At 46.3% G+C, this 27055-nt stretch overlaps 1 protein-coding gene across 3 annotated transcripts; it reads left to right on the top strand.

The window, feature by feature from the left end:
- Positions 1 to 22: 22 nt before the first annotated feature.
- Positions 23 to 21253, top strand: Marveld2 (MARVEL domain containing 2). Of its 3 annotated transcripts, none has more exons than XM_036207154.1 (7): positions 23 to 56; positions 4510 to 5682; positions 8581 to 8616; positions 16353 to 16498; positions 16823 to 16994; positions 19732 to 19782; positions 20184 to 21253. In XM_036207154.1, exons 2-7 carry the CDS (start codon positions 4525 to 4527, stop codon positions 20304 to 20306), a joined length of 1686 nt encoding a protein of 561 aa, XP_036063047.1. In that variant the 5' UTR covers positions 23 to 56; positions 4510 to 4524; the 3' UTR covers positions 20307 to 21253. The 3 variants fall into 3 exon arrangements, with proteins under 3 accessions (XP_036063047.1, XP_036063045.1, XP_036063046.1); XM_036207152.1 differs by lacking the exon at positions 23 to 56 and adding an exon at positions 333 to 526; XM_036207153.1 differs by lacking the exon at positions 23 to 56 and adding an exon at positions 351 to 368.
- The last annotated feature ends 5802 nt before the right edge of the window (positions 21254 to 27055 follow it).

The following is a 27055-nucleotide window of genomic DNA, read 5'->3' as shown; positions in this document are numbered from 1 at the left end:
GAGCCCGGGTCCCGGGTTTCGGTGCCCGCGGACGGGAGGCGCGCTCTTCCGGCCAGGTGAGTGGGTCGGCGTCGGGACGCGGGGCCCGCGGGGAGGGCCTGTGGCCCCGGCACTCGTCCCCGGAGCCTCCTCCGCCCGGCGGCCGGCTGAAGCCGGAGCACGTGGGTGCGCCCGCTCCGGGGGCGGCGCGGGAGGGTTTCGCTGCGGCGACAGGTGCGGCCGGCTGGACCGCCGCCCACCTGCTTCCGGGCGCCGGGTGGCGCCGCCCTCGCCACTTTCCCGGCCGCCCTGACCGGGACGACGGCCACCTTGGGGCGGAAGCCAGAGTGGATTTTCCAGAGAAGAAGGCGAAGGCGGGACGCGCACCGGTGGGTCTCGGCAGAGCCGGGAGGCTGCATGGGGGAGCCCCGCGAGAACGCTGGGTGTGCGTCCGCAGGCAGCTGCGCTGCTCCCCGACCCCAAATCCTGGGGCAGTCCACCCTCCGGAGGCGGCAGAACTCTAAGGGGCGATTGTGCGTGTGTAAAGGTAATCAGGCTTGATTCCTGTGACGCTCGGGCAACCATTTTTCAGGCCACCGCGGTGACATTCCCAAGTCTCTGGCCCCAACCAAACAAAGACCTGCCATCTCAACCACCTGGATGGAGCCTAGGGGGCTCTGGGGCAGCCCATAAGATGTCAGGGTTATCCATGTATTTAAGATGTGGTAAAATACCACTGATCATTCCTTGTTGAGATAACACAGTTTGCTCTTCTAGTCCACACGTTTAAATTGTTTTTTAATTTAAATAATAAAAGTGCTGTAACTCACAGGTGAAGATGAGTTGAATCCGTTACAGTGAGTCATACTTTTAGCAAGGAGTTAAATTAACAAGCAGGATGCCCTGTAAACCATGTATACTCTAGACACTTCTAACCTGTTCAGTTCGTTCGTTGTGCTTTTGCTTCTACTTTTTATTAGTTGGTTTTTCAAGACAGGGTTTCTCTGTGTAGCTCTGGCTGTCCTGGAACTCGCTCTGCAGACCAGGCTGGCCTCAAACTCAAGATCCATCTGCCTCTGCCTCCCGAGTGCCAGGATTAAAGGCCATGGCCACTGGTGGGCTTTGCTTCTACATTCTTAGGCATGTGTTGAATGTAAACTTTTTAAGATATAAAGACAGAAGGACAAAATTAAGTGCTATGGTGCTGGCTGGTTTTGATACAAGTTAGAGCCCTTTCGAAGAGGGAGTCACAGTTGAGAAAATGTCCCCGATAAGTTGGCCTGTGGGCAAGCCTCTGGTGCATCTTCTTGATTGATGATGGATGTTGGAGGGCCCAGTTCACTATGGGTAGTGTCATCTGTGGGCTGGTTGGCCTGGATGCTAAAAAAACAAAAAACAAACAAACAAACAAAAAACCCAAAAAACTGAGCAAGCCAAGAGGAGAAAGCCAGTAAACAGCTCATCTCCATGGCCTCTGTGTTAGCTCCTGCCTCCAAGTTCCTGCCCTGACTTCCCCCAGCAACAGAGTGTGATCTGTGTGTTGTAAGCTGAAATAAACCCTGTCCTCCCCAAGTTATGGCCGTGGTGTTTTATCACAGCAATAGAAACCCTGACTAAGACGGTTGTCATTCAGAGAGCTTCTGGTTTGCACTGTCCACTTTGCTGGGTTATCAATACTAATTCTCCAGGCTCGGAGTGCCGTATTGGAGGACCCTGTAATTCCTTCTTGGACTCCAACCACTGTGCTCCATCTTTTGGGTGGCTCTGTCTGGTCTGGTGGCAGTACCTACCTTCCAGACCAACTGAATCCACCTGGATTCCTAAGATGCTGCTGAGACTCATGTGAAATCTGTTCACTAAGGGTGGAGAAATGAATTTACCACAAAGTGATCAGATAGACATCTGGCATTTCTTTCTTCCTTCCTTTCTTTTTTTTTTTAAAGCAAATTATTTTATGTAGGTGAGTGTTTTGCCTGTGTGCATGTCTACGCCATACGTATTCAGTGCCGTTGGAGACTGAAGAGTGTGTTAGATCCAGTGGAGCTGGAGTTACCCTTGGTTGTGAGCCTCCATGTGAGTGCTGGGAATTGAACCCAGGTCCTCTGGAAGAGCAGCCATTGTTTTTAACCACTGAGCCATTTCTCCAGACCCTCTGGCACTTGCTTGTAAGTAATCTCTTCTGGCAGAGGAAGAAGAGGACAGGGAAGGAGAAGTGAACTATGGATAGGATTGGTCTAGATGAGTAATTGCTGGAGCTGATCCGTGTGGTGCAAGAAAGGTTCTGAATACTACCCTTTCCACTTCTGATTATGTTTAAATTCTTCTGTAACTGTGTATTTTATGGTCCCTGTGTCTAGAATGCAAGGCCTCGCTGTCTCCATGGCTATCACCATGATGCTTTGGCTCACATCAGCAGCCTCTTTATCTTAGCCTTCCCCTCTGGATGGTACTCTAAACACCACGTCCAAAGAGATTGGATCACATCACTCCTCCACTTGGAATCCTCTGATGGCTTCTTACCACTCATTAATAGCCAGTGGATTTAAGATTTAAGGTCTTACGTGAATCGGTTCCTACTGTGTCTCTGATTTGGCATCTCCTTAGCATGTAAGGCAGTCCCAAAGGGCTTTTGGGACCTTCACTGTAGCTGTTCCATTTGCTTCGAGCACTCCTTCGAGGCATCTGGTTTCCTCTTTCACCTTTTCCCATATTTGCCACTTTGTCCAGAAGACTTCCCTGGCCATGCTAAAACAACACCCTGCCCAAGGTGTGCTCCCTACGCCCCTCTGAAAACCCTCTGAAAACGTTGATCCGTAGTGCATTTTGCATTTCACTCACCACCTGCCGCCCACAGTAGGACTTAAATTGTATAAAAACAGGGACGTCAAGCTGGGCTGTGGTGGCGCATGCCTGTAATCCCAGCACTCTGGAGGCAGAAGCAAGCAGATCTCTGTGAGTTGGAGGCCAGCCTGGTCTACAGAGCTAGTCCAGGACAGGCTCCAAAGCTACAAAGAAACCCTGTCTGGAAAAACAAAAACAAAACAAAACAAAAAGACAAACAAAACAACAACAAAAACAAAAAACAGGGACGTCAAATACAACCTCAGTGTGCCTGATCCATCCAAGGTCCTCAGTTGATCTCTGTTGACTAAAGGGGGTCTCTATTTTACAAAGTAAAACAATGCCTTAGGATTTCCAAATTGCTCAACACCTGAAAGGTGAGAGCACACATTTTATTTTGTCATAATTTCAATTATAGTACCATATGTCTAGTTGAATATCCAGTAAAACACATAAACAGTTGAAATTCAGTGTGCCTCTAACCTAGTACTTCAGCAGCAAACGTGTGTTTGTTTGTTTGTCTGTTTTTCTATTCTGCACATATTTAGGGCATTGCTTTCATCAAAGAAGGCAATAGCCTTAGTCAAAGTGCTTTCAATAATTTTCTCAGGTGTATTAAATTCCTCCTAAGATGCTTTCGTTGTCCATGGCAACAGCAAATTGCCTTTAGATAACTCCTCTGGGTACAGTGATGGTCATAGGGCTGCTGTCGTTTTACACTTCTTATTATTTTGTATGATGGGTGTTTTGACGGCTGTCTGTCAGTGCACCATATGGATGCATTCCCCCCTCCCCCAGGCCAGAAGATGGCATCGTATCCCCTGGGCCTTGGGTCATAGCTGATTCTGAGCCCCCACATGCGTGCTGAGGATTGAACCCAGGTCCCCCAGAAGAGCAGCCAATGCTCTCAACCTCTGAGCTTTGCTCTAACTCCTCAGCTAACTTTTTTGATTAGAAAGGGAAAGGCCACATGCTTGCTGTGTTTTAAGAGTGCTCTAATGGCTTCTTGGCCATTCCAAAGCAAATGTGAGCTATGAAAAAAAAAAAAAAAAAGAGTATTTGCTGGCTCATCAAATTTTGGTACGCTCAGACTCCTTTTTCTTCCTTTCTCTCTCTCTCTCTCTCTCTCTCTCTCTCCTTCCTTCCTTCCTCCCCCCCCCCCCCTTTTTAATACAAGGTTTCTTTGTAACAGCTCCGGAACTCAATCTGTAGACCAGGCTGGCCTCAAACTCACAGAAATCCACCTGCCTCCCAAGTGCTGGGATTAAAGTCATGCACCACCACCACCTCACACACTCAGACTTAAATATTTTGATTTAGGTGTCTAAAGAAAATTGTACTTGGAAATATGTTAGCATTCTGTATTATTTAAGTTTTTTTTAATATTTTGTCCATAGGCCTCATACATAAATTAGACCTAAATGCTTTATTATATAAAATTCAAAACTAATATTTAAATTTTTTATTGCACTTAAAATGCAATGGCGTTGAATACTTAACTATGTATCTGGATGATCTAATTGGTACACGTGTTTAAAATATGTTTATCACTTTATATGCAATAGTACTTGGATATAATCACGTTTGCCACCTGAATCCTTTTTGCCACTAAGTGAATAAAATAACTGGATTTTATTTATGGAGGGTAAAGCAAGTAGACATAAGTAACAACTTTAGTCTTGGTCACAGGTGTGGAAATCACAAATGTCGTCAAGTGATGGAAGGTCCAGGATTCGGGACAGGGGCTATAGTGAGGTTCCAGGGGGCGTGCCTGGTCCAGATGGTACCGTAAGAACCCTCCAGTCCCTGCAGAGCAGTGAGCTGGCCGTGAGCGCAGATCCTCTGCCGCCTCCCCCTCTCCCATTACAGCCACCATACGGCCCCAGCTTCTACTCAAGTGACACAGAGGAACCAGCCGCAGCCCCAGACCTCAAGCCGGTCCGGCGCTTTGTGCCCGACTCCTGGAAGAACTTCTTCAGAGGGAAGAAAAGGGACCCGGAATGGGATAAGCCGGTGTCTGATATCAGATACATCTCTGATGGGGTGGAGTGTTCACCTCCGGCCTCTCCAGCGAGACCGAACCACCTCCCGCCCAGCTCTTACAGAGACCCCTGCGGAGGGTCAGAAGGCACCTTTAACTCCCAGCAAGAGGCGGATGCCATGTTTCCCCAGGACCCCTGTGCGTCCCTAGACGGGCGCACGCCGACGGCGCGGACCTACAGCGAGAAGGTGGAGGAGTACAACCTTCGGTACGCCTACATGAAGTCGTGGGCAGGCCTGCTGAGAATTCTGGGGGTGGCGGAGCTGCTTCTGGGGGCTGGCGTCTTCGCCTGTGTCACAGCGTACATCCACAAGGACAACGAGTGGTACAACCTATTTGGATATTCACAGCCCTATGGCGCGGGAGGTCTTGGCAGCCTGGGCAGCACATACGGGGGTTATTACTACAGCGGCCCCAAGACCCCTTTTGTACTCGTGGTGGCTGGATTGGCCTGGATCGCCACTATTATTATTCTGGTGCTTGGCATGTCCATGTATTACCGCACCATTCTTTTGGACTCCAACTGGTGGCCCCTGACGGAGTTTGGAGTGAACGTTGCCTTGTTTATCCTGTACATGGCTGCAGCCATTGTCTATGTGAACGACACCAACCGAGGCGGACTCTGCTACTATCCATTATTCAACACGCCGATGAATGCAGTGTTCTGCCGGGTAGAAGGAGGTCAGATAGCCGCGATGATCTTTCTGTTTGTCACCATGATCGTTTACCTCATCAGCGCCCTGGTCTGTCTGAAGCTGTGGAGGCACGAGGCAGCTCGGAGACACAGGGAATACATGCAGCACATGGAGCAGCAGCGGGAGGTAACGTGACTTCGCAATACCTTTGTTTGGCGTTGGTTTGTTGTCCCTGTTGCTGCTGAAAAATACAGCAGCCTCGAAGCGTGGTCAAAGTCCAGATCTGTATCTGTGTTTAAGTGAGCTGGATTTCAAGAGTCCCTGCTCAGAGACTGACTTTGACGGGATAACCCACTCTGCTGCAGCAGAGAGACACCACATGTGCAAGTAGCTTCTTAACCGCTGCTGTGATAGCTCATTAAAGTTCTTATCATCGGGTTGGGGATTTAGCTCAGTGGTAGAGCGCTTGCCTAGCAAGTGCAAGGTCCTGGGTTCCATCCTCAGCGCTCCAAAAAAAAAGTTCTTATCAAAGCAAGTTCATAAAAAGCTGGGAAATATTTCACTCCCAGGAAGGAAGTACTCACTTAAATACTACAATTTACTCCCTCCCCCTCCCAGTGAAATAACACCAAGACTAGGGACCTGGGGGTTGGGGGGGTGACTCAGTCTTGGGGACCTGAGAAGAAGTCATTCGATCTCTGGAAGAAGTACAAAGTTGCTGGCATGCACCTGTACTCCCAGGGCTGGGAGGTGGGAAGTAGAGGCAGGAGGATGCCTTGTCGCTCCAGGGCTGTCCCTTGGTGGCAAAATTCCAGGCCAATGGAGACCCTGTCTCAAACAAAAGGTGGACAACGCCCGAGGACTAACCCCTTAGGTTGGCCTCCGTATGTGTAATGTGTAGGCATATAAACCAACACCAACAGGTGCACAGACAGACAGACAGACACACACACACACACACACACACACACTATGGCTAATGGGAATGGTTGCTTAAGCCTGTAACCCCTGCTGCTGGGGAGTTGAAGCAGGATGATTGTGAGCTTGAGGCCAGCCTGGGCTCCTTTTCAAGTCCCTGTCTCAAAAAGCAAAAACAGAATGAATGTGGTGGTTGTGTTTGCTTTAAAAACAAACACTGAATGACTGAGTTGTGGTAAACGTGCCTAGTGGCTTTTAATGGTTCATCATTATTTTGGAGAGGTCTGTATTCCAAAATAATAAACTACAACATTTGTTTTTCTTCCTTGGCTTTTACTTATTAAAAATAACAATGAAAATAATCAGTAAGTAATGAGAATAACATAGAGGAAAAATGATGGTGATACCTAATGGATAAGATCATGTAAAAATTCCCACTTAAAATGATTTGGCAGTAGCAAACATTAGGTATTGTGCTACTTCCTGTATGCCCTGAAATAAGTTGATATTTCACTGTCTTCCAGAAGGTGTGGTAGAACCTCCTATTCCACTGAAAGTATTGTTAGCCTTTAATTTGTCCCTAATTAAGTTGACCATGTTGTAAATGTTTGCATTCCTACTTTCCCTGGCCTTGTAGAGTCTATATAATTGCACATGTATAAGGCAAGCTTAAACCCCATCCCTTTAGGAGCACGTTTTATGCATGTGATGTATGTTTGTTTGTTGAGACTTGGTTTCACTGTGTAGCCCCAGCTGGCCTAGAACTCACTATGCAGACCAGGACTTCACAGAGATCCGCCTGTCTGAGCCTCTGCTGGGATGAAAAGTGTGCTCTACCATGCCTAACCCTGCAAATGGTTTTTATAACACTTATGTGTTAATCAAGATACTTCGAATGTTCTAGCGTGAATCTTACAAAGTTACTTCTAAAAATGTACTTCAGCACTTCAAGAGTGTTTCTTTTGTTTGTTGGTTGGTTTTGTTTTTATAATGTTTTTCCTTCAGCAAAAACTTATTTTGTGCCAGGTGGTGGTGGCACATGTGCTTTTAATCCCAGCATTTGGGAGGCAGAGGCAGGTGAATCTCTGGGTTTGAGGCCAGCCTGGTCTTTAGAACAAGTTCCAGGACAGCCAGAGCTACTCAGAGAAACCCTGTCTTCAATAAAAAAAAAAAGAAAAAAATCCCAGAACTCCCAACAACTAATTTTGCTTTAGTGGAGAGGAGGTCTCGTTATGTAGCCCAGGTTGGACTCAAACTGATTGCATAGCTCAGGATGGCTTGCAACTCACCACAGTCCTCCTACCCCAGCCTCCCAGAGAGTTAGAATTACAGGTGTAAGCCAGTGTGCTTATCTTAAAAACTTTCTATAATTTTTTTTACAATATTTGAATAAACTTGAATTATTGAAAGTGATATAGCAGGCTTTGTTTTTTTTCCTATTAATTTTATAAAGTGACTATATCAGCATTTTAATTATCCAAAGTGCTGGGCATGATGGGTCACACCTGTAATGCCAGCACTTGGGGCAGAAGCAAGAGGCTGGCCACAAGATTAAGGCCAGCCTGATCATGCAGTGAGTTCTAGGCTATCCTAGGCTACATAGCAAAATCGTATTTCATAAGACAAACAAACAAACAAGACAATCTAATCACCCAAGATAAAGTAACCAAAAATAAATAAAATCTAGGTCATTCAAGCAACTTACCTAATAGTGCCCACCCTTCCCCATAGCTCCACGTCCTCCCCATGCTCCTGGTTAACAGGGAACTACGGTTACCCATCATCCTCTGTTCCCCACTGGCCCATAGAAATCTAGGCAGACAAGTATGGAGAAGGAACATCAAGGAGAGAGTCAACTTCTGGACGTTGAGATTGGGCTAGAAGTGCAAATGGATGGCAACATTTACAAAATAGCTTCTTTAGTGTGTGTGTGTGTGTGTGTGTGTGTGTGTGTGTGTGTGTGTGTGAGAGAGAGTGTGTGTGTGTGTGTGTGTGTGTGTAATGTGCACTTGCATGTGGGGGCCAGAAGAGGGCGTGAGATCTCCTGACGCTGCAGTTAACAGGCAGTTGTGAGTCTCTTCGAGAGCAGTAAGCACTCTAGACTGCTCAGCTAGCTCTTCAGACCCTTGAGAAGTCATTTTAACTCTTTTGTTGTTGTTATTCCAGGTAAATGACCCGTCGTTGTCATCACAAAGGAGAATGGTAAGAGCAACGTAAACTTTAAGTTATACTATGTCTGTAGATTTGCTAAACGTTTATCTCTTGTGTGTATTTGTTGACGGTAGAATCATCCATATGTGAAACTATGATACTCAGTTCGGATGAAGACTTCCAGGTGTCCCCCCACCTTGCTGTCCTTCCCCCCCTCCCCATATCGTAAGGACCAAATTAGGTGGTCTTCCCTAGACCCTCTTTTCATTTTGTTACATGAATGTTTTGTAAGTGAACATGGCTGGTCTTCCTTTTGTGTTTGTTTGTTTGAGTTAAGTTCTTGCTGTGTGGCCCAGGCTGGCCTTTAATGCATGCTGCTTCTGCTTCTGCCTCCTGTGCTCTGGGACTCTTGGTTTTCTACCTATGCCTGGCTAATTTTCTTCAGTGGAAATCATTCTTCCTGAGGCTGGGATATAGCTCAGTTGCTAGTGTGTATGAAACCCTGGATTCCCTCCTTAGCACTACACCAACTGGGCATAGTGGCCCATGGGTGTAATCCCAGCCTGTGGAAGGTAAATGCAGGAGAATCAGAAGTCCAAGGCCATTGTCTCAGTTAGGGTTTCTTTTTCTTTTTCTTTTTTTTTCTTTCTTTCTTTTTTTTTTCTTTTGGCTTTTCGAGACAGGGTTTCTCTGTGTAGTTTTGGTGCCTGTCCTGGATTTCACTCTCAAGAACAAGCTGGCCTTGAACTCACAGAGATCCATCTGCCTCCCCAGTGCTGGGATTACAGGCGTGCGCGCCGCCGCCGCTGCCGCCGCCCGGCTTCAGTTAGGGTTTCTATTGCTGTGATAAAACACCATGACCATAAGTAACGTGGGGAGGGGAGGGTTTGTTTCACACACACATCAACATCACAGTCCATCATCAAAGGAAAAAGTCAGGGTAGAAACTTAAGCACGGCAGTGCATACACACACAGGTACATGCACACACACTGATTTCACATGGGAAATCCATTTTATGATGCTAACACTCATTAACAGATAAAGTCAAGATCTGGTATCAAAATTATGCAGAATGCTAACATTTGGAAATATGTTCAAAATATCCTCAAGTATTCGACATAAAGGTCAGTGGTAGAATGCTTGCCTGCCTAATGTGTTTGAGGCCCTGGGTTTAATTCCCATCACTGAAATCCATCCATTCATCCAGCCAGTCAGCCATTTGTAAATCATCTTTGGGGGCATTTAAAGGTGTCCACTTTGCAACTGCTTGTTTTCCAGTGCCAGGCTGGCCAGTGTCATCTCACTGGGCTGCGATATGGCAGTGACGTGGTAGTAGCATTTGTCTAGGGCGGAATGTATGGGCTTCCTGGTTATTCCCACTGAAGGCAGTGGGATTTACCAGTGGAATTCAGTGCAGAGTGGAGTCAACCTAAAAAGCCAGGAAGACACTAGAGAAAGCAGCCCTCAATGATTCCTGCTTGATGGATTGCACAGATGGAACAGGGCTATTAAGATCTGCTAGGGAGTTCTAGGGCACGCCTTTCACACTGCCTAGGGGCCAGCCCGCACGTCTAGGGTTTCCTGGTCCTTGATCCTGAGAAGTCCTGGAATAGTTAGGAATAATGGTAGAATGCCCATTCTTTTTTTTTTTTCCCCCCTGAGACAGGGTTTGTCTGTGTAGCCCTAGCTGTCCTGGAACTTGCTCTGCAGACCAGGCTGGCCTTGAACTCCGCCTGCCTCTGCCTCCCACGTGCTGGGACTAAAGGTGTGCGCCCCTGTGCCTGGCTGGAATGCACATTCTTATTTGGGAAATCACTCGATCTCCAGCTTCCCTGACTCTTATAAGGAGGCTGAAGCCAAGTCACACCCTTTTAAAGGCCTCTCTGGAGATGGATCACTGCAGAAAAAGCTTACATAGATTCTAAGAAGGACTCCCATTAATCAATTGGCCTTAACCAATGAGAAACCTGACGGAATGTTCCAGAACCCTAGCTTTTCATGGGTGTGATTTTTCACCTGCTTTCCCCTGGGTCATATCAGGGATGGTTTGGCGGAGTAGCTTGGAAGAGAGTGTGATGCCTTGAGAAGAGGAGATGAACTTCAGAATTAGACTGCTCTGAGTCGGCACCAGTGCAGCTGGCTTTTTTTTACCCTTCCATCCTGTGGAAATGACTTCTCTTCTCTGAACTTGAATTTCCTGTCCATCATTTGGGCTGTATAGTGGGCGGAACCTTATTGTTTATATTTTATGATTTGATTTTGTTGTTGTTGTTTGTTGAGACTATGAGATTTTGAGAAGCAGGAACTTTTTTTTTTTTTTTTTTTTTTTTTTTTTAAGACAGGGTTACACTATGTGGCCCTGCCTGGTCTGGAACTCTCTATGTAGACCAGGCTGGCCTTGAACTCTCAGAGATTATTTGTCTCTGCCTACTGAGTACTGGGATTAAAGGTATACACCCTCTCACCTGACTAATATATATATAAGATTTATTTGTTTTATTTTATGTGATGAGGGTTTTGCTTGCTTATATGTCTGTGGACCCCATGCATGCTGGGGGGGGGGCAGAAAAGGGTGTTAGACCCCCTGGAACTAGAGTTTCAGATTGTTGTGAACTGCCATGGGGAGCTTGGGAATGGAATCAGAGTTCTCTGGAAGAACAGCCAGTGCTTTTTTTTTTGAGAGCTGAGGACCAAACCCAGGGCCTTGCACTTGCTAGGCAAGCGCTCTACCACTGAGCTAAATCCCCAACCCCAAGCCAGTGCTTTTAAGTGCTAGGCCATCTCTCCAGCCTCAAGATTTATTTTTTATGTGTGTGTGTGTGTGTGTGTGTGTGTGTGTGTGTGTGTGTGTGTGTGTATGCCATGTGTGTGTGAATGCCCTTGGTGGCCATTAGAGGGTTGTTGGAGCTGGAGTTGCAGATGGTTGACAGGCCTGTGTGCACATTCAGGGAACACCGGAACTTGCACAGGTGTGCATTGGACAGATCTGCTCTCTCCGTGCTTCTAACCCACAGGCTGTCCACTCAGCCCACTTTTAGTTTGAAAGGCATAGTAAATTCTGTAGCATCACCCATCTGCCCCGACCTTTAATTCCTTCCTCTGGAATCATAGTAGAGCATTGCCAGTGTTTGCTAGCAGAAAGGGTTTCAGTTAAGAAACAGGAAAGAGGCCATGTTAGAAGTTGGCTCTTCAGCCTCTCTCTCCTTCTGCAAATGTGCTTGTCACCAGGAAAGTGTGGCTTGTCCCAGGGCTGGAGCCCAATCCCATGCTTGCTTGCTTGCTTGCTTGCTTGCTTTCTTTCTTTCTTTCTTTCTTTCTTTCTTTCTTTCTTTTTCTTGTTTTTTTTGAGACAGGGTTTCTCTGTGTAGCTTTGGAGCTTATCCTGGATTTCACTCTATAGACCAGGCTGGCCTCGAACTCACAGAGATCCGCCTGCCTCTGCCTCCCGAGTGCTGGGATTAAAGGTGTGTGCCACCGCTGTCCAGCTCCCATGCTTTCTTCTCATATTAACAGGTAAACCTGAGAAGTAGGTATGAGCAAGTAATGCTAAGGATTGCTTGAGCCAGGCATGGTAGTACAAACCTGTAACCCATATTCAGGGGGCTAGAGCAAGAGGATAGCCGTGAGTTTGGGGCTAGCCCAGGCTACATAATGAGTTCCAGACCAGTCTGGGGTAGAGTGAAACCCACCTCAAAAACAAGCACACAAATAAATAAAATGAATAGTACTTACCTGAGTTTTTTCTTTTTTAACCTAGAACAGTTATTAATTTTGGACTCTGCCATCCAGTGTGTCTGCCTGGGCCAAATTCATGTTTTTGACCAGGAAATCAGAGCTGTGTGCCTAAGGGCTGTTCCATATCAGTGCCCTCTTGTAGTGGCTTCCTGAGCTGGCACACAGAAGTCTCGAGTGTCAGATAGTTCAGTGCTAAAGAGAGGCACCATGAAATAGAAATCTGGGGGCTGGAGAGGTGGCTCAGAGGTTAAGAGCACTGACTGTCCTTCCAGAGTTCCGGAGTTCAATTCCCAGCAACCACATGGTGGCTCACAACCATCCATGATGAGATCTGGCGCCCTCTTCTGGTCTGCAGGCATACATGCAGACAGAACACTGTATACACAGTAAATAAATACATCTTTAAAAAAAAAGAAAAGAAAAGAAATAGAAATCCATTTATTCAAGTCAAAATATTCCCTCTAATGCTTAATGCCATGAGTCATTTTCAAGACTGAAATGTCACTGGGATGAGGCAGAGAACCCAGCAGAATGAACATGGTCCTCAAAATGCATTCCCCCTGTGTCTTGCTTACTTTTCAATAGCTGTGATAAAACAATGTGACCAAGTCAACTTACAAAAGACAGCGTTTAATGTGGGGCTTATGGTTTCAGAGCTAGAGTCTGTGATAGTGGAGCAAAGGCATGGTGTCAGAAACAGCTGAGAGTGAGTAGGAGGCAGAGAGATACACACCCTGGGAACAGCTTGGCCATTGGAAGCCTCAAAGCCCACCCCCAGTGACACACCTCCTCCAGCAAGGCCACACCTCCTGATCCTTCCCAAGCACTTCCACCAACTGGGGACCAGGTATTCAAACATCTGAGCCCTGGGGGCCGCTCACATTCAGACCACACCAGCAAGACATCCTTGTTCCTGTTTCCTTATTCTGCCCCGACTTGTTTGCTTTGGGTCCCAGTGGCTTGTGGGCTTACAGCTTCTCCTTTCCTGGTCTCTTTCCTTGGGCTGGTTAGCAACCTCCACTAGCTCAGGCCTGTGCCATTTGGTGAGGTAAGAGCCAGTGGCTTCGACAGTGAGCTGATGTTAAACCAAGCCTCAAGACCAGTCCAGAAGCAGGGAAGTGGGAAAATAAAGGACCTTTAAAAGCTGCTGTAACGATAGAGGGCAACACGCCACAGTCCTTCTTTGTGTGTTTGCACCTTTGTTTTTGGTAGAGGAGAAAGAAGTTTCAGCATCAGAGAACAGCCGTGTTTCCAGGCAGGGCCTTATCTTCCTCTGGCCGTGGCTGGTACAGCCTGCCTCGTCCATCAGGCTTGTTTCTGGTGTGCATGTGGAACTTCAGGTCAGGTTAGCATGTGTGCCGTATACGTTTAATTAAACAGGTTTCTGCATCTTGTTCTTTTAAAGTGTCAGTGAATCTTGGCTTAGGGTGTAGTGCATTGGTAGAACACTAGCCTGGCATGCTCAAAACCTCTGGGCTCAGTCTCCAGCATCACAGAAATCAAACACTGATAGAGTTTAGTTGGGGTTATTCTCACTAGTTGATGTAAACCTTAGAGGGTTTACTTTCCCTCTCTGAACCTCACCTCTTAGGTACTGGACCCTTCTGGCATCTACCAGCCTTGGCTGGTGTTCTGGGTACAGTGCAGTTGAATGCTGAACTGCCTTTGACTGCCTGTTCTAGAAGATTCCTCTGCATCTTCCACTGCTATGCCCCTTCTGCTGGATCTGTTAGAAAGCTCTCCTGGGCAGTGGTGGTGTACGTCTTTAATCCCAGCAGAGGCAGGCAGATCTCTGTGAGTTCGAGACCAGCCTGGTTTACCAAGTGAGTTCCAGGAAAGGCTCAAAGCTACACAGGGAAACCCTGTCTTGAAAAAACAAAACAAAACAAAAAAAGGGGGAGTGAGGGGTGGGGAATTTAGCTCAGTGGTAGAGTGTTTGGGCCTCAGCTCTGGGGAAAAAAAAAATCTCTCCCAGTCCTTTTCTCAGCCATTTTTCCCTTTCCTGAATAAGTAATATTTTTATTGAAGGGTGTGGCTTTAATCCACCATCCACTGCCTGTAGGCTTTCCTGAGGCCCAAGGCCACAGCTTGAGGACGCTCACAGCCTGAGGTAAGACAAGCCTGCTCCGGGTCCTCTGCACAGTCCGAGCAAACTCTTCTTAAAGACTGATGTCAGAAAAGGGTTTTTTTGTTTCTTTGTTTTTGTTTTTTTTTCTGGAGTGTTGTTGTTTCCCTCTCGTTTTTATGAGACAGGATCTTGCTGTGTAGCCCAGGCTAGCCTCAAGCTAATCCTCTTGCCACAGTCTCTCGTGTGCTGAGCAGGTGTGTGCCACCACACCTTGCGAAAGGGCGCTTTCACTTTCAGATAAAGAAGACAGTGTGACTCCCCGCCCCTTCACACTGGCTGCTTCTGACCGACTCACATCAGGTCCCCACTGTCACTTTGTTCCCTCTTTCCACTTAAGAGGGCTTGGGACACTTTTCCGGCAGATTTTCTTATTTTGAACTGCATTTCCCATTCTTGCCTGGGGTGTAAATCCTGAAAAAGTCTGTACTTAGACTCCCATTTGTCACTTCCTGTGGTGGACGTGGGAAGTCGAACCCAGAGCTTTGTGCACACTAGACAAGCTCAGTGCTACAGTGGCATTTTCTTTGGGCCGCCAACCGGCTCCCAAATAAAGACACAGAAACTTACTATTAATTATAAAATGCTCAGCCTTAGCTTAGGCTGGCCCCACTGGCTCTTTTAACTTAATTTAACCTGTTTCTCTTCATCTACATTTTGCCTCAGGGCCTTTTACCTTTCTTTCATCCTGTCTGTCCTACTTTCCTGCCTCCATGTCTGTCTGTCTGTCTGGCCCCTGGTGGCTCCCTCTCGTCTTCTTTTCTTTCTTCCTTAAGTCTAAATTCCTCTTCCCACTTACTCTCCTGCCCGGAAGACCCACCTATACCTCCTCCCTCGCTATTGGCCGTTCAGCTTTTGATGAGATCAGTCAGGTAGACAGGCCAAGTGAAACAGCAACACATCTTTACGTAATTAAACAAATGTAACACATCTTTGCATAGCTAAACAAATATTCCTTAACACAGCGCCACTGAGCTGTACCCAAAGCCTTCTTCATCCACTTAAGGAAAAAAGTGCTTTCCAGTTTTTCTTACATTTGTTTATTTTGTATGTGTGCACATACATGTGCACATACATGAGTGTGGAGGTCAGTAGGTAATGTGCAGGAGCCCATAGGGTTTCAGGAATCAAATTCAGGTCCTCTGACTTGACAGCAAGCACCTTGTATTAGTTATTTTTTTTCTATTGCTGTGATAAAACACCATGACCAAGATAACTTATAAAAGAAAGCATTTAATTAAACTTATGGTTTCAGAGTCTGTCATGTCCAGGCATGTGGCAGGAAGCAGCAGCCATGTTGGCTGGAGCAGCTGAGAGCTCACATCTTGATCTGAATGCAGGAGGCAGAGAGCACACTGAAGGAGAAATCAGTCTTTTGAAACCTCAAAGCCCACCCTCAGTGACACACCTCCTCCAGGAGGTCACACCTCCTAATCCTTCCCGAACAGCTCCACCAACTGGGGACCAAGCATTCAAACATGAGCTGTGTGTGTGTGTGTGTGTGTGTGTGTGTGTGTGTGTGTGTGTGTGTGTGTGTGTAGGGGGCATTCTCATGCACCCTGACCCTGCTGCACTATCTCACCAGCCCCTTCCCAGGGTAGCCTTGAACTCACAGCAACCCTTCTGCCTCAGCCTCCCAGCTGCTGGAGATAGTCATGAAGCACCTCGCCCTTCTCATCATCTACTTTCACAATATGCTGACTAGGAGTGGGGGGTGCTGGCCTCTTCCGGATGTGACAGTTCAGCTGTTGGCGGCGTGGAGGACACCGTTGAGTGTCTAAGACACGGAGCTCTAAATGATGATTGTCTTTTTTGCTCGTCTTCTTCCTACTCCGCTTCGTTTTTTTTTTTTTTTTTCCAGTAGCTTGGGTGGACTCTTAACCCACTCCCTTGTACGAATCACTTCTTACTCTCTTTCACTGCAGTGTGAAGTGGCCACCGGTGACAGACAGAGAGACCAAGAAGCTCATTTCAAAGAGTTGAGGTCAGCGAAAATGACCCCTGAACTCCTGAGCGGACACATCCCTCCAGGCTACATCCCCAAGCCCATCGTGATGCCCGACTACGTGGCGTGAGTCCGTCTCCGTTTTTTCTAGCTCTCCCATTTGGACCTTCATCTACTTGTTTGTCATCAAGACAGGACAGCACTGTGCTTAAAGTCGTTACCCAAACGGTCATTTGTTATCCAGGGAAACGTTGGGAAATAAGAAAGGTCTGCCGGGTCTGGCCACTGGGTCAGCTGACCCATGTCACCTACTCAGCTTGTTGTAGTAAAAGTTATAGTATTTTCCACTCTGCAGATAGAACCCAGGGCCTTGAGCGTGCTAGGGAAGCACACCACCACAGACCTCCTGGCGGGTGAAGTTGTCACCCTGATCTGTGATTCTTCCCTCAGAAAATATCCTGTGATTCGGACGGACGATGATCGCGAACGCTATAAAGCTGTGTTCCAGGACCAGTTTTCCGAGTACAAGGAGCTGTCCTCGGAAGTGCAGGCCATCCTGAGGAAGTTCGATGAGCTGGACGCGGTGATGAGCAGGCTGCCACGTCATTCTGAAAACCACCAGGTCGGTGCCCACGGCTGCTGAGAGGAGGCTGAGGCGTGGCAAGGTGGACTCGCATGGTTTTAGGATTCGCAAACTCCTGCCTGCTGTCTGGGAAGGTGTTTGAGATCCTCAGGGTTGGCCGGGCAGTATTTCCATTCCTGTCAGTGGATCCCTGTCTGCAGAAGGCCTTAGGTTGGATCCCAGCGCCACAGAAAAAACAAGAAAGAAAGGAAAGAAAACGGTTAACAAGTTGTATAGCTTAAGGTCTTTTACCATTGCCTTCCTTTTGTCTTTTTATCTGGTGTTGGGGATCAAAGGGGCTCGTGTATGGCAGACAGCACAGTCATCCTCAGCCCCCTACCTCCAGTTATTAAATACTTTACGAGCTTGACAAAGATACATACTGTCAGAGGATTGAAGGACACCAGTGGCACACGCAAAGTAGAATCGTTCCAGGAGGGGTTGTGTGGGCAGTGCATTCCTCAGCCATCTCAGTCCCAAAGGGAGGCGAGTGCTGTGAGGATGGCTGAGGGCAGGGCCAAGCCCCCAGACAGCCACAGCCGAGTGAGCACCAGGATAAAAGCAGAGGAAAGCCACGGTGGAGTCAGTAACTGTGGGAAGGAAAGAAAGTTTTCTGTGGAACGTTCTTTCAAAAATGATGGGGAGTAACCCGGGCAGTGGTGGCGCACGGCTTTAATCCCCAGCACTCGGGAGGCAGAGCCAGGCGGATCTCTGTGAGTTCCATCCAGGCCAGCCTGGTCTACAGAGTGAGTGAGATCCAAGACAGGAGCCAAAACTACACAGAGAAACCCTGTCTCAAAAAACCAAAAAAAAAAAAAAAAAAGCGCAAAAAAGAATGTATATATCTGAGTCAGGCAGTGGTGGCGCACGGCTTTAATCCCAGCACTCGGGAGGCAGAGGCAGGTGGATCTCTAGTGGGTGAGTTATTAAGACAACTCCACGTAGTTAAAAGGGAGGTTTATTTTGGGATAACTTACAAGTACAGGGAGAGGTGAAGTGTAGTTCAGCTGTGTTCTCTGGAGAACTCTGCTCAGGCTACCTGCCATCCAGCATCCAGGATCACCAGAGACCTTGCACATCTGGATCTTAGGTCTTAAGGACTCCCCTCTTGGCCCCACCTCAGGGGCAGGTCATAGGTAGGCATGACAGTTACTGGAAGCCTCACTGGGGGTAGTACTTCCAGGTCAAAGCAGGAACAGCTACCCACTACAGATCTCTGTGAGTAGGCCAGCCTGGTCCACAAATTGAGTTCCAGGAGAGCAAGAAACCCTGTCTCAAAAAACAAAAAACAAACAAACAAAAAGAATGTATATATTTGAATACACGCACACATTTTTCTTCTGAGAACCCACATTAATTGGGATGGGGGAGATCTTTATATCATGTATGTATAATATACCTTTATTTTTTTAATTTATTTTATTTATTTATTTATTTTGGTTTTTCGAGACAAGGTTTCTCTTTGTAGCTTTGTGCCTTTCCTGGAACTTGCTTTGGACATCAGGCTGGCCTTGAACTTGCAGAGATCCACCTGGCTCTGCCTCCCGAGTGCTGGGATTAAAGACGTGCACCACCACCACCACCTAGCTAGTATACATTTAAATCGCTCTTGATTATGAGTTCTCGAAGATAAATATATATATTGTAGTGGAATTTCCCCAACCCTGAAGAAATGGAATAGTGTTAACTAAGAAACACCAGTTCCAAGAAGCAGAGAAATCCAGCAAACACTGAAATAGTGGGTCAGTTACTACCATTTGGAAAATCCTCGAGGTCCACAGGTCCGAAAGGGTAACCAAGTTGAGAGGTCTTCAGAGGTGAGCAAGAAAAGCCGTGTGTGGCGACACAGCCTGCAGTCCCAGCTACTTGGGAGCCGAGCAGGAGAAGCTACTGAGCCCAGGGGTTCTAGGCCAAGGCAACATTTGTGAGATCTTGTCTCAAAGGAAGTTGTGTAAAGAAGAATAAGGCATTCAAGAATAAATGGAAACATTTCTATAGTCCTCTGACTTACTGGGGAGTCAACCTCTTCACAAATCTTTTTTTTTTTTTTTTTTTTTGCCAGAGCTGAGGACCGAACCCAGGGCCTTATGCTTGCTAGACAAGCACACACAAATCTTATCTTTGTGTTTATTATAAAATGTACAATAAAATTAGAAGGACCCTTCTATTAGCTCTTCTCAGGAGCTGAATAGTCCCAGCCTCTTACTCAATCACCTGACTCATGAGGAGGAGCTTTCCAAGGAGAATGGGGATGATGGTAACAGCCCGTGTGGTGGTTTTTACGTACAAGCTCTTTATCAGGATTATTGTAAATAAGTGAACCTCCTGACAACCTTTGAGGTGGTGATGGATAGTATTTGGGGGGGGGAAAAGAATCTTAGGACAGGTGGTTTACCCAGGGTCACACAGTGCTTGTTACACTCCCAGAGACCAGTGCCTTGCAGGAAGTCAGTGTGCAGATGTTTGTCCAGGGAATTATATTTTTGTGTAACTTTTCATTCCAGCTTTGGGCAAAAATGGGGAGGTTTGTTTTTGAGGCAGGGTCCCCCTCTATAGCCCAGACTGGCTTTGAATTCATAATGGTCCTACGTCTGCCCCCCCAAGTGCCGTAATTATAGGCATATGCCACCATGCTTGGTAAAAATAGTCTTCTGTTCTAATTCCCAGTGTGCTTTGAGATATGATTTGAGTAAATGCATGTTTTAACTAAAATAAAATAAAAATATATTATTTTTAGGAACACGAGAGAATATCAAGAATCCATGAAGAGTTTAGGAAAAAGAAGAATGTGAGTAAAAACAGTTTTCTTGGTAAAGTGTCCTTCCTTGTCCTGGCACATGGGTGATAACTGATAGATTTCTGGTTTCTTTTAAGCTAAATTATTAATGTCTCTCTACGGAGTCTCTATTGACTTGTGAGATTCCACAAAGGGTGGAGTTGGAAAAAAATATGGGAGAAACATTTATTCATACTTCCTACACTTACCTCTTCACTTATTTTGATTACTAAAGGTACCTCTCTACATTTCCCTTGGTTTTTCTGTGACCCTAAAGCATGGGCTGTTTTGTATTGATAGAAAGCGTGATTGTTCTAATTAAACAGATCATATCTGTTGTTTTCTGTGTGAGAACGTGTCTGTGTCAGTCACTGAGGAAAGCGGGCGTTGAATCATGACTGTTTCTTCCCTAGGATCCCTCATTTCTGGAAAAAAAGGAGCGTTGTGATTACCTCAAGAACAAACTTTCTCACATAAAGCAGAGAATTCAAGAATATGATAAAGTAATGAACTGGGATACGCAAGGTTATTCTTAGACCGTTTGGAATTGTTTTTATAGCCAACTATTTATTCACTGCCTTTACACGCTGGTTTCATGGATGAGAAGCCGGCCCGTCCAGGTCAGCTTCTGCTTGGTTTCCCGTCCGAGGTGGAACGGTGTGATTTCACTCAAACATTTCAAACCCACTGAGAGCCTTCACTGAGACTGGAGAGACCGTGTGTGTGTTCACCTGCCTCCACGTCCATGTTTTTCTCATTAAAATGTGTTGTCATTTTAGATTTCCTGTCACTGGAGAGTGACAAGCTCGTTGTCCCAAGTTCTGATGTTGCTGTTTCCTCCGTTCAGGCTGCTTCCCTCAACTTCTCTAGGAGTTTCTCTTCCTAAGGAAAGTTCTCGGGAGGTTCTTTCCTGGGAATGTCGCTCCCATCACTAGGGCTTGAAGCCAGGATCAGCGGTCACACACTTTGTGGTCTTGGGCAAGTTGATTAATCCATCCTCTGCGCCTGTTTCTTCTGTAAAATGAAACTAAGATGGTACCTACCTCAGGGCAGTTAGGAGGACTGCGCATGCATCCAGAACAGAGCCTGCCACTGTACAGCACCACATTCACGCAGGGAATTCTGTGGACATGTTGGTGAAATGGATGAGCCACACCGGATGGATCTCGAGACACAGTCCGTCGTCAGCCGTTAACCAGAGGCCACATGTCCCGTGGTTTTGTCTTGTGCTTGTCACCTTTACCACACGAAGCCTTAAGCAGATGTTTCACTATTGTTTGTGACCCCTTCTGGGCCCTCACAGCCTCCCTGTGTGTAACCAGGGCCACTATGCATGACCCCAGGCCCCATGGCCCAGACTGTCCTGTGCACATGCGCATAGCACCTTTCAGTCTACTTGGATGCCTTCCATGATTCGTTAGTACACTTCATCTTACCAAGAATCACCCTAACTGAAATGTTATTCAAATTTAATATGAAAAAAACAGAATTTTTTTTTTTTTTCCCGAGACAGCGTTTCTCTGTGTAGCTTTGCACCTTCCCTGGAATTCGCTTTGGAGACCAGGCTGACCTCGAACTCACAGAGATCCACCTGGCTTTGCCTCCCAAGTGCTGGGATTAAAGACCTGCGCCACCACCACTTGGCTAAGAAATGTTTTTTAAAGGAAATTGTTGGCAGGCAGGGGATGTAGTTCAGTGGTTGAGGATTTTCCTGGCAGGCACAGATGAGGCCCTGATCCCTAGCAACATCAAAAATTAAAAAAAAAAAAAAAAAATTTAAATGCTGGAAATGTAGCTTGGTTGATAGAGCACCTGCCCAGCATGCATGATCATTAATCCCAGCACGGCATAAACCATACATTGTATTGAATGCCTGGGAGGTAGAGACAGGAGGATCAGGAGTTCAAAGTCATCCTTTGCTACATAGTGAGTTCAAGGCCAGCCTGGGCTATGTGACACCCCGTCTTAAAAAATAAAGAAAATTTAAAGTGGGGAAGAAAAGCACTGTTTTTGGTTTCTTTCTGTTCAGCAGAATCCATTCCGTTATTTCATTGTATGGAATTATGGTCTCTTCCTAATAAGCTTCCATTCAGGCAATTCACAAATTAATGTCCAGAGGGTTTTACAAAGTGGAGAAACCAAAGTAACATAGAGTAAGGCAGCGGCCCAGAAAGTTCTGGCTGCTGAATGACCAAGCTCGTGTTTGTGTCTCAGTGAAACTGGCATGACTCCTGCAGATCCAGGGCCAGCCTGACGTCCACAGTGAGACCATTGTCTCAAAACACAAAACAAATCAAAGTTTTTAAAGGAGAGGAAGAAAAGGAGCACAAGTACTTTATAAATAAATAAATAAAATACAGTGGCACGTGCGCACTATTGTAGCACTCAGGAGCTGAGGCAGGAGGATGTCAAATTCAAAGCCAGCCTGGGCTACAAAGCAAGACTGTTTTTTGATGTTTTGTTTTTTAAAATGTAAGATATTGCCATTTTGTACATTTAAAGCCATTTTGGGTTAACATTAAAATTAAATGTTAAGAACATTTAACTCTGAAACTTTATTTTACTACAATTATAAATGTTATAAGACCGATGCTGTAGAACTGATTTTTTTTATATCAATGCATAGATTTATTAAAATGTCAGCTACCTGCCGTTTTGGGTGTGTTCTTTATTGGTTGGTTTTCAAACATTTCTGTGTTCACTGAGTTTTTTTGTTTGTTTATTTGTTTGTTTTTATGTGCATTAGTTTTGTCTCATAGTTGTTGGTTCCCTTGGAACTGGAGTTACAGACAGTTGTGAGCTGCCATGTGGGTGCTGGGAATTGAACCTGGGTCCTCTGAAAGAGCAGTCAGTACTCTTAACCACTAAGCCATCTCTACAGCCCAAGAATGTTCCTGAAAATACTTTCTTTAATGAGAAAATAAACTGGAGAGCTGGAGAGACAGCTTAATGGTTAAGAGCTCATACTGTTCTTGCAGGGGACCTGCGACCTCTTCCCAGCACCCACATTGGGTTGCTCACAACCACCTGTACCTCCAGAGGGACCTGCCACCTCTGTCTTCCCCAGCACTGCACATACCCACACAGATACACTCATACATGTAATTAAAAAATAATAAAAAATAAATCTTTTGTTTTTGAGACAGGATTCTCTGTGTAGCCTTGGCTGTCCAGGAACTTGCTCTGTAGACCAGTCTGGCCTCAATTCAGAGATCCACCTGCCTCTGCCTTCCGAGTGCTGGGATTAAAGGCATACACCATCACTACTACCCGGCTAATAAATATTTTCTTTTTTCTTTTTTTTTGTGTTTTTTTTTGTGTTTTTTGTTTGTTTGTTTGTTTGTTTGTTTGTTTTTGTTTTTGTTTTTCGAGACAGGGTTTCTCAGTGTAGCTTTGTGCCTTTCCTGGAACTAGCTTTGTAGACCAGGTTGGCCTTGAACTCACAGAGATCCGCCTGCCTCTGCCTCCCGAGTGCTGGGATTAAAGGCATGCGCCACCAACGCTCCGCTAATATTTTCTTAAAAAGAAAAGTAACTGGAAAGCCATGAATACCTGTAGGTCACAATGCTCAGGTGACTTAATAATATTTCTCCTCTTCTGTTTGAACGAATTTTGGATCAGACCATTGGAAATGCATGCCTGTAATCCCAGCACTTAGGATACCGGCCCCCAATCAGAGGTAGGAGAATCCCAGGTAGTTCCAGGCCCACTAGGGCTAAAATTAAAAACAAACACAAAACAAGCTAGGAGACTAGGTGAGTTCCCAGAAAACTGGGTCATCCCACCTCTGGAGAGATGGAGAAAGGGAGAACCCAGCCTGGTATATGGTGGACTTGGCACAACCCAGGCCAGCTGGGAGACTCTGTCATCAGCCCCCCTCCCAAAAAAAAAAACAAAAACAAAAAACAATCCTCAGGAGGCAGAGGCAGGCGGGCCTCTGAGCTTGAGGCCGGCCTGGTTCACTGAGTTCCAAATACGAAAAACCAAAAACCTAGATTTGTGAGATTGTGCCTTATTTTTAGCTAAAGGTAATTTTTCAGAAATTAACATTTCTGTACTCCTCATTTACTTCATTTTAATGTAATGTCATTACATTATTGTCTTAAGGTTTCTGCTATTCATATGATGGGAAGAACAGGGAATGAGAATCAGGTCAAAGCCACATGGCCTCAAGTCCACCTGACTGAGGGATGAGACCAAGCGACAGAAAGTACAGCAGTCCTGTTGTAAACTGCCGGAACACCCTGGCATTTGGCTTTATGGTTTGGGCTTGGTAAGGTTACTGGTAAGAAATTTCCTTGAGCCAAAGAATAATTCATTGTTAATAAAGGGTGGCACAATTTCATCACGTAATCAGGACTCTGGAGCCTGTGTGTGTTGGTTCAGGCTATTATCTCCACAATGGCATTCACATACTCAGACTGAAGCCACAACCTACTAGTCACCATGAAAGGAGGAAAGTGGGCAGGGAAACAGGAGACATTTTCTGGTTAACGGGGTGAAGATTCTGTTCCTCCTTTATGAGGAAGGAAGGAAGGCGGCCGTGGGGGTGGATGTCAATAAGGCACTTGTCTCCTGAGCATGCGGACCTGAGTTGGGCCAGCAGAAACCAAACAATAAGGTACAATGGTGATGTGCACTTGCAATTCCAACAGTGGTAAGATAGACAGACAGGCAGGTCCCTGGAGCTCACGGCCCATTCAGGAGCCTAGTCATAAAGTTCCGGGCCAGTGAGAACCCGTCTCCAGTGAAAGCCTGAGGAACAGGCTCCCTTGTTCTCTAAACACCACATCCAAGTGCCCTGGCTCACATGGGAAAAAGAGGACCAGGAGAGAAGGGGGTGGGCCATGTTACAGAATTATTAGGGTCCTCACTACTTAGACCAGGCTGGCCTCTAACCCACAGTGATCTGCCTGCCTCTGACTCCCAATTGTTGGGATTCAATGCATGTATCACCTTGCCCAGCTAAAATAAATAATTTAGCCCTCAGTCTTCCTGCTTCTATCTGTAATATCCTTGAAAACAGCTTAAGGTACCTGTACTGTGCTTGAAACGTAAACCCATGTGGTAGAGGTGTAGAGCTATGTGTGAATCTCTTCTTTGTTACACAAATAAAGTGTATTCAACAAACACTAGTTTGCTGAAATAGGAATAAGTGAAAGGACAAAGGGGCCCCAAATATGAGGAACCTTCAGGCACCCCACCTCCAGGTTTGTTCTTTCAGACTTAATTCCTTGGCCCGGTAGATGCTTCGGAGGAACTAAGTTACTGCAGAGTATTGGACTCGTGACAGGCATTAGCCAAGACAGGTTGAATTGTTTCACACAAGGTTACTCTTTACCCAGGGCACCCTTTATGGTAGCAATTACTGCAGGAATTATCGGCTGTCGGGGGATTTTTGTGGGAGGGTTTATAAGTCAAGGATTTTTTGTTTTGTTTTGTTTTTGTTGTTGTTGTTGTTGGTTTTTCAAGACAGGGTTTCTCTTTGGAGCCTGTCCTGGACTAGCTCTGTAGACCAGGCTGGCCTCGAACTCACAGAGATCCACCTGCCTCTTCCTCCCAAGTGCTGGGATTACAGCCGTGCCCTACCACCATCCGGCTTAATGATTTTTTAATTAATTAATTTATTTATTTATTATTATTATTATTATTATTATTATTATTATTATTATTATTATTATTTGGAGCTGAGGATCGAACCCAGGGCCTTGCGCTTGCTAGGCAAGTGCTCTACCACTGAGCTAAATCCCCAACCCCTAATTTTTTTTTTTTTTTTTTAAATGAGGTTCCATTATGTTGCCCAGGTTGGCTGACAACTTCAGGGCTCAAATGATCCTTCCAAGCCTCTGAGCAGCTTGGACTCTAGACAGGCACACCTCACCTGGGAAGGCTCTCACTTCTAGTCCACAGAAACTAAAGCTGGCTGGCTTATAGGGAAGGATGTATTACCGTCTACTGTACATCTTACACAACTGCAGAAGGTGGTGGAGAACGGAGGCCCAGGCCACTCAGGAGGATCGACGTCCGAAGTCACATCTGGAAGCCACCTTGTGAGGAAAGCTCCCAGTCCTCTGGCATCGTCAGCCCCACCATCCTCCATGCTGGACATTTGCACACCTCAGATGCAGAAGGCGATGTGGGCCAGTGGAGTCCTGGGCCACGCTCTGGGTGCAAGGGAGCTCGGTAGCCAGGGTCTCTCAGCTTCAGTAGGTGTGCTGAGGATTTTGCTGACACTCGTCTCAATGGGGAGCTCTCCCAAAGCATGGAGCGGTTGGATGCCAAAGAACAAAACAATACTGGCTGTCCTATTTGTTAGGAATTTATCTTCTTTTTATAAGTTATTATTACATTGAGTGATTGATCGGGTGTGTGTTTCACAGAGTGCGTGTCACAGCATACCTGTGGAAAGTCACTTCCAGAAGTAGGTCCTTTCCTTACACCACCACCAGCCCCCTAAGCCTGAAAGTGAAGGTATGGAGGAACCCTCTTAAATCACAACTAAAAGAAATATGTGGTTTTTGTTGTTGTTGTTGTTTGTTTGTTTTTTCCAGACAGGGTTTCTCTGTGCAACCCTGGCTGTCCTGAGACTCACTCTGTAGACCAGGCTGGCCTCGAACTCACAGAGATCCACCTGCCTCTTCCTCCCAAGTGCTGGGATTACAGCCGTGCCCTACCACCATCCGGCTTAATGATTTTTTAATTAATTAATTATTATTATTATTTTTTTTTTTTTTTTTTGAGCTGAGGATCGAACCCAGGGCCTTGCGCTTGCTAGGCAAGTGCTCTACCACTGAGCTAAATCCCCAACCCCTAATTTTTTTTTTTTTTTTTTTAAATGAGGTTCCATTATGTTGCCCAGGTTGGCTGACAACTTCAGGGCTCAAATGATCCTTCCAAGCCTCTGAGCAGCTTGGACTCTAGACAGGCACACCTCACCTGGGAAGGCTCTCACTTCTAGTCCACAGAAACTAAAGCTGGCTGGCTTATAGGGAAGGATGTATTACCGTCTACTGTACATCTTACACAACTGCAGAAGGTGGTGGAGAACAGAGGCCCAGGCCACTCAGGAGGATTGACGTCCGAAGTCACATCTGGAAGCCACCTTGTGAGGAAAGCTCCCAGTCCTCTGGCATCGTCAGCCCCACCATCCTCCATGCTGGACATTTGCACACCTCAGATGCAGAAGGCGATGTGGGCCAGTGGAGTCCAGGTCCTGGGCCACGCTCCGGGTGCAAGGGAGCTCGGTAGCCAGGGTCTCTCAGCTTCAGTAGGTGTGCTGAGGATT

This window comes from Onychomys torridus, chromosome 15, assembly GCF_903995425.1.
Source record: "Onychomys torridus chromosome 15, mOncTor1.1, whole genome shotgun sequence".
In the NCBI taxonomy this organism is placed as follows: domain Eukaryota; kingdom Metazoa; phylum Chordata; class Mammalia; order Rodentia; family Cricetidae; genus Onychomys; species Onychomys torridus.
Note: the sequence above shows the minus strand (reverse complement) of the source record. Positions and strands in the feature narration are given on the sequence as shown.

What these genes read in the sequence shown, in the direction of transcription:
- Marveld2 (XM_036207154.1), top strand. Translation starts at nt 4,525, where the DNA reads ATGTCGTCAAGTGATGGAAGGTCCAGGATTCGGGACAGGGGCTATAGT. An exon ending in ACATGGAGCAGCAGCGGGAG is followed by an intron (nt 5,683 to 8,580) that starts GTAACGTGACTT and finishes TTGTTATTCCAG; the next exon opens with GTAAATGACCCGTCGTTGTC. An exon ending in GTGATGCCCGACTACGTGGC is followed by an intron (nt 16,499 to 16,822) that starts GTGAGTCCGTCT and finishes TTCTTCCCTCAG; the next exon opens with AAAATATCCTGTGATTCGGA.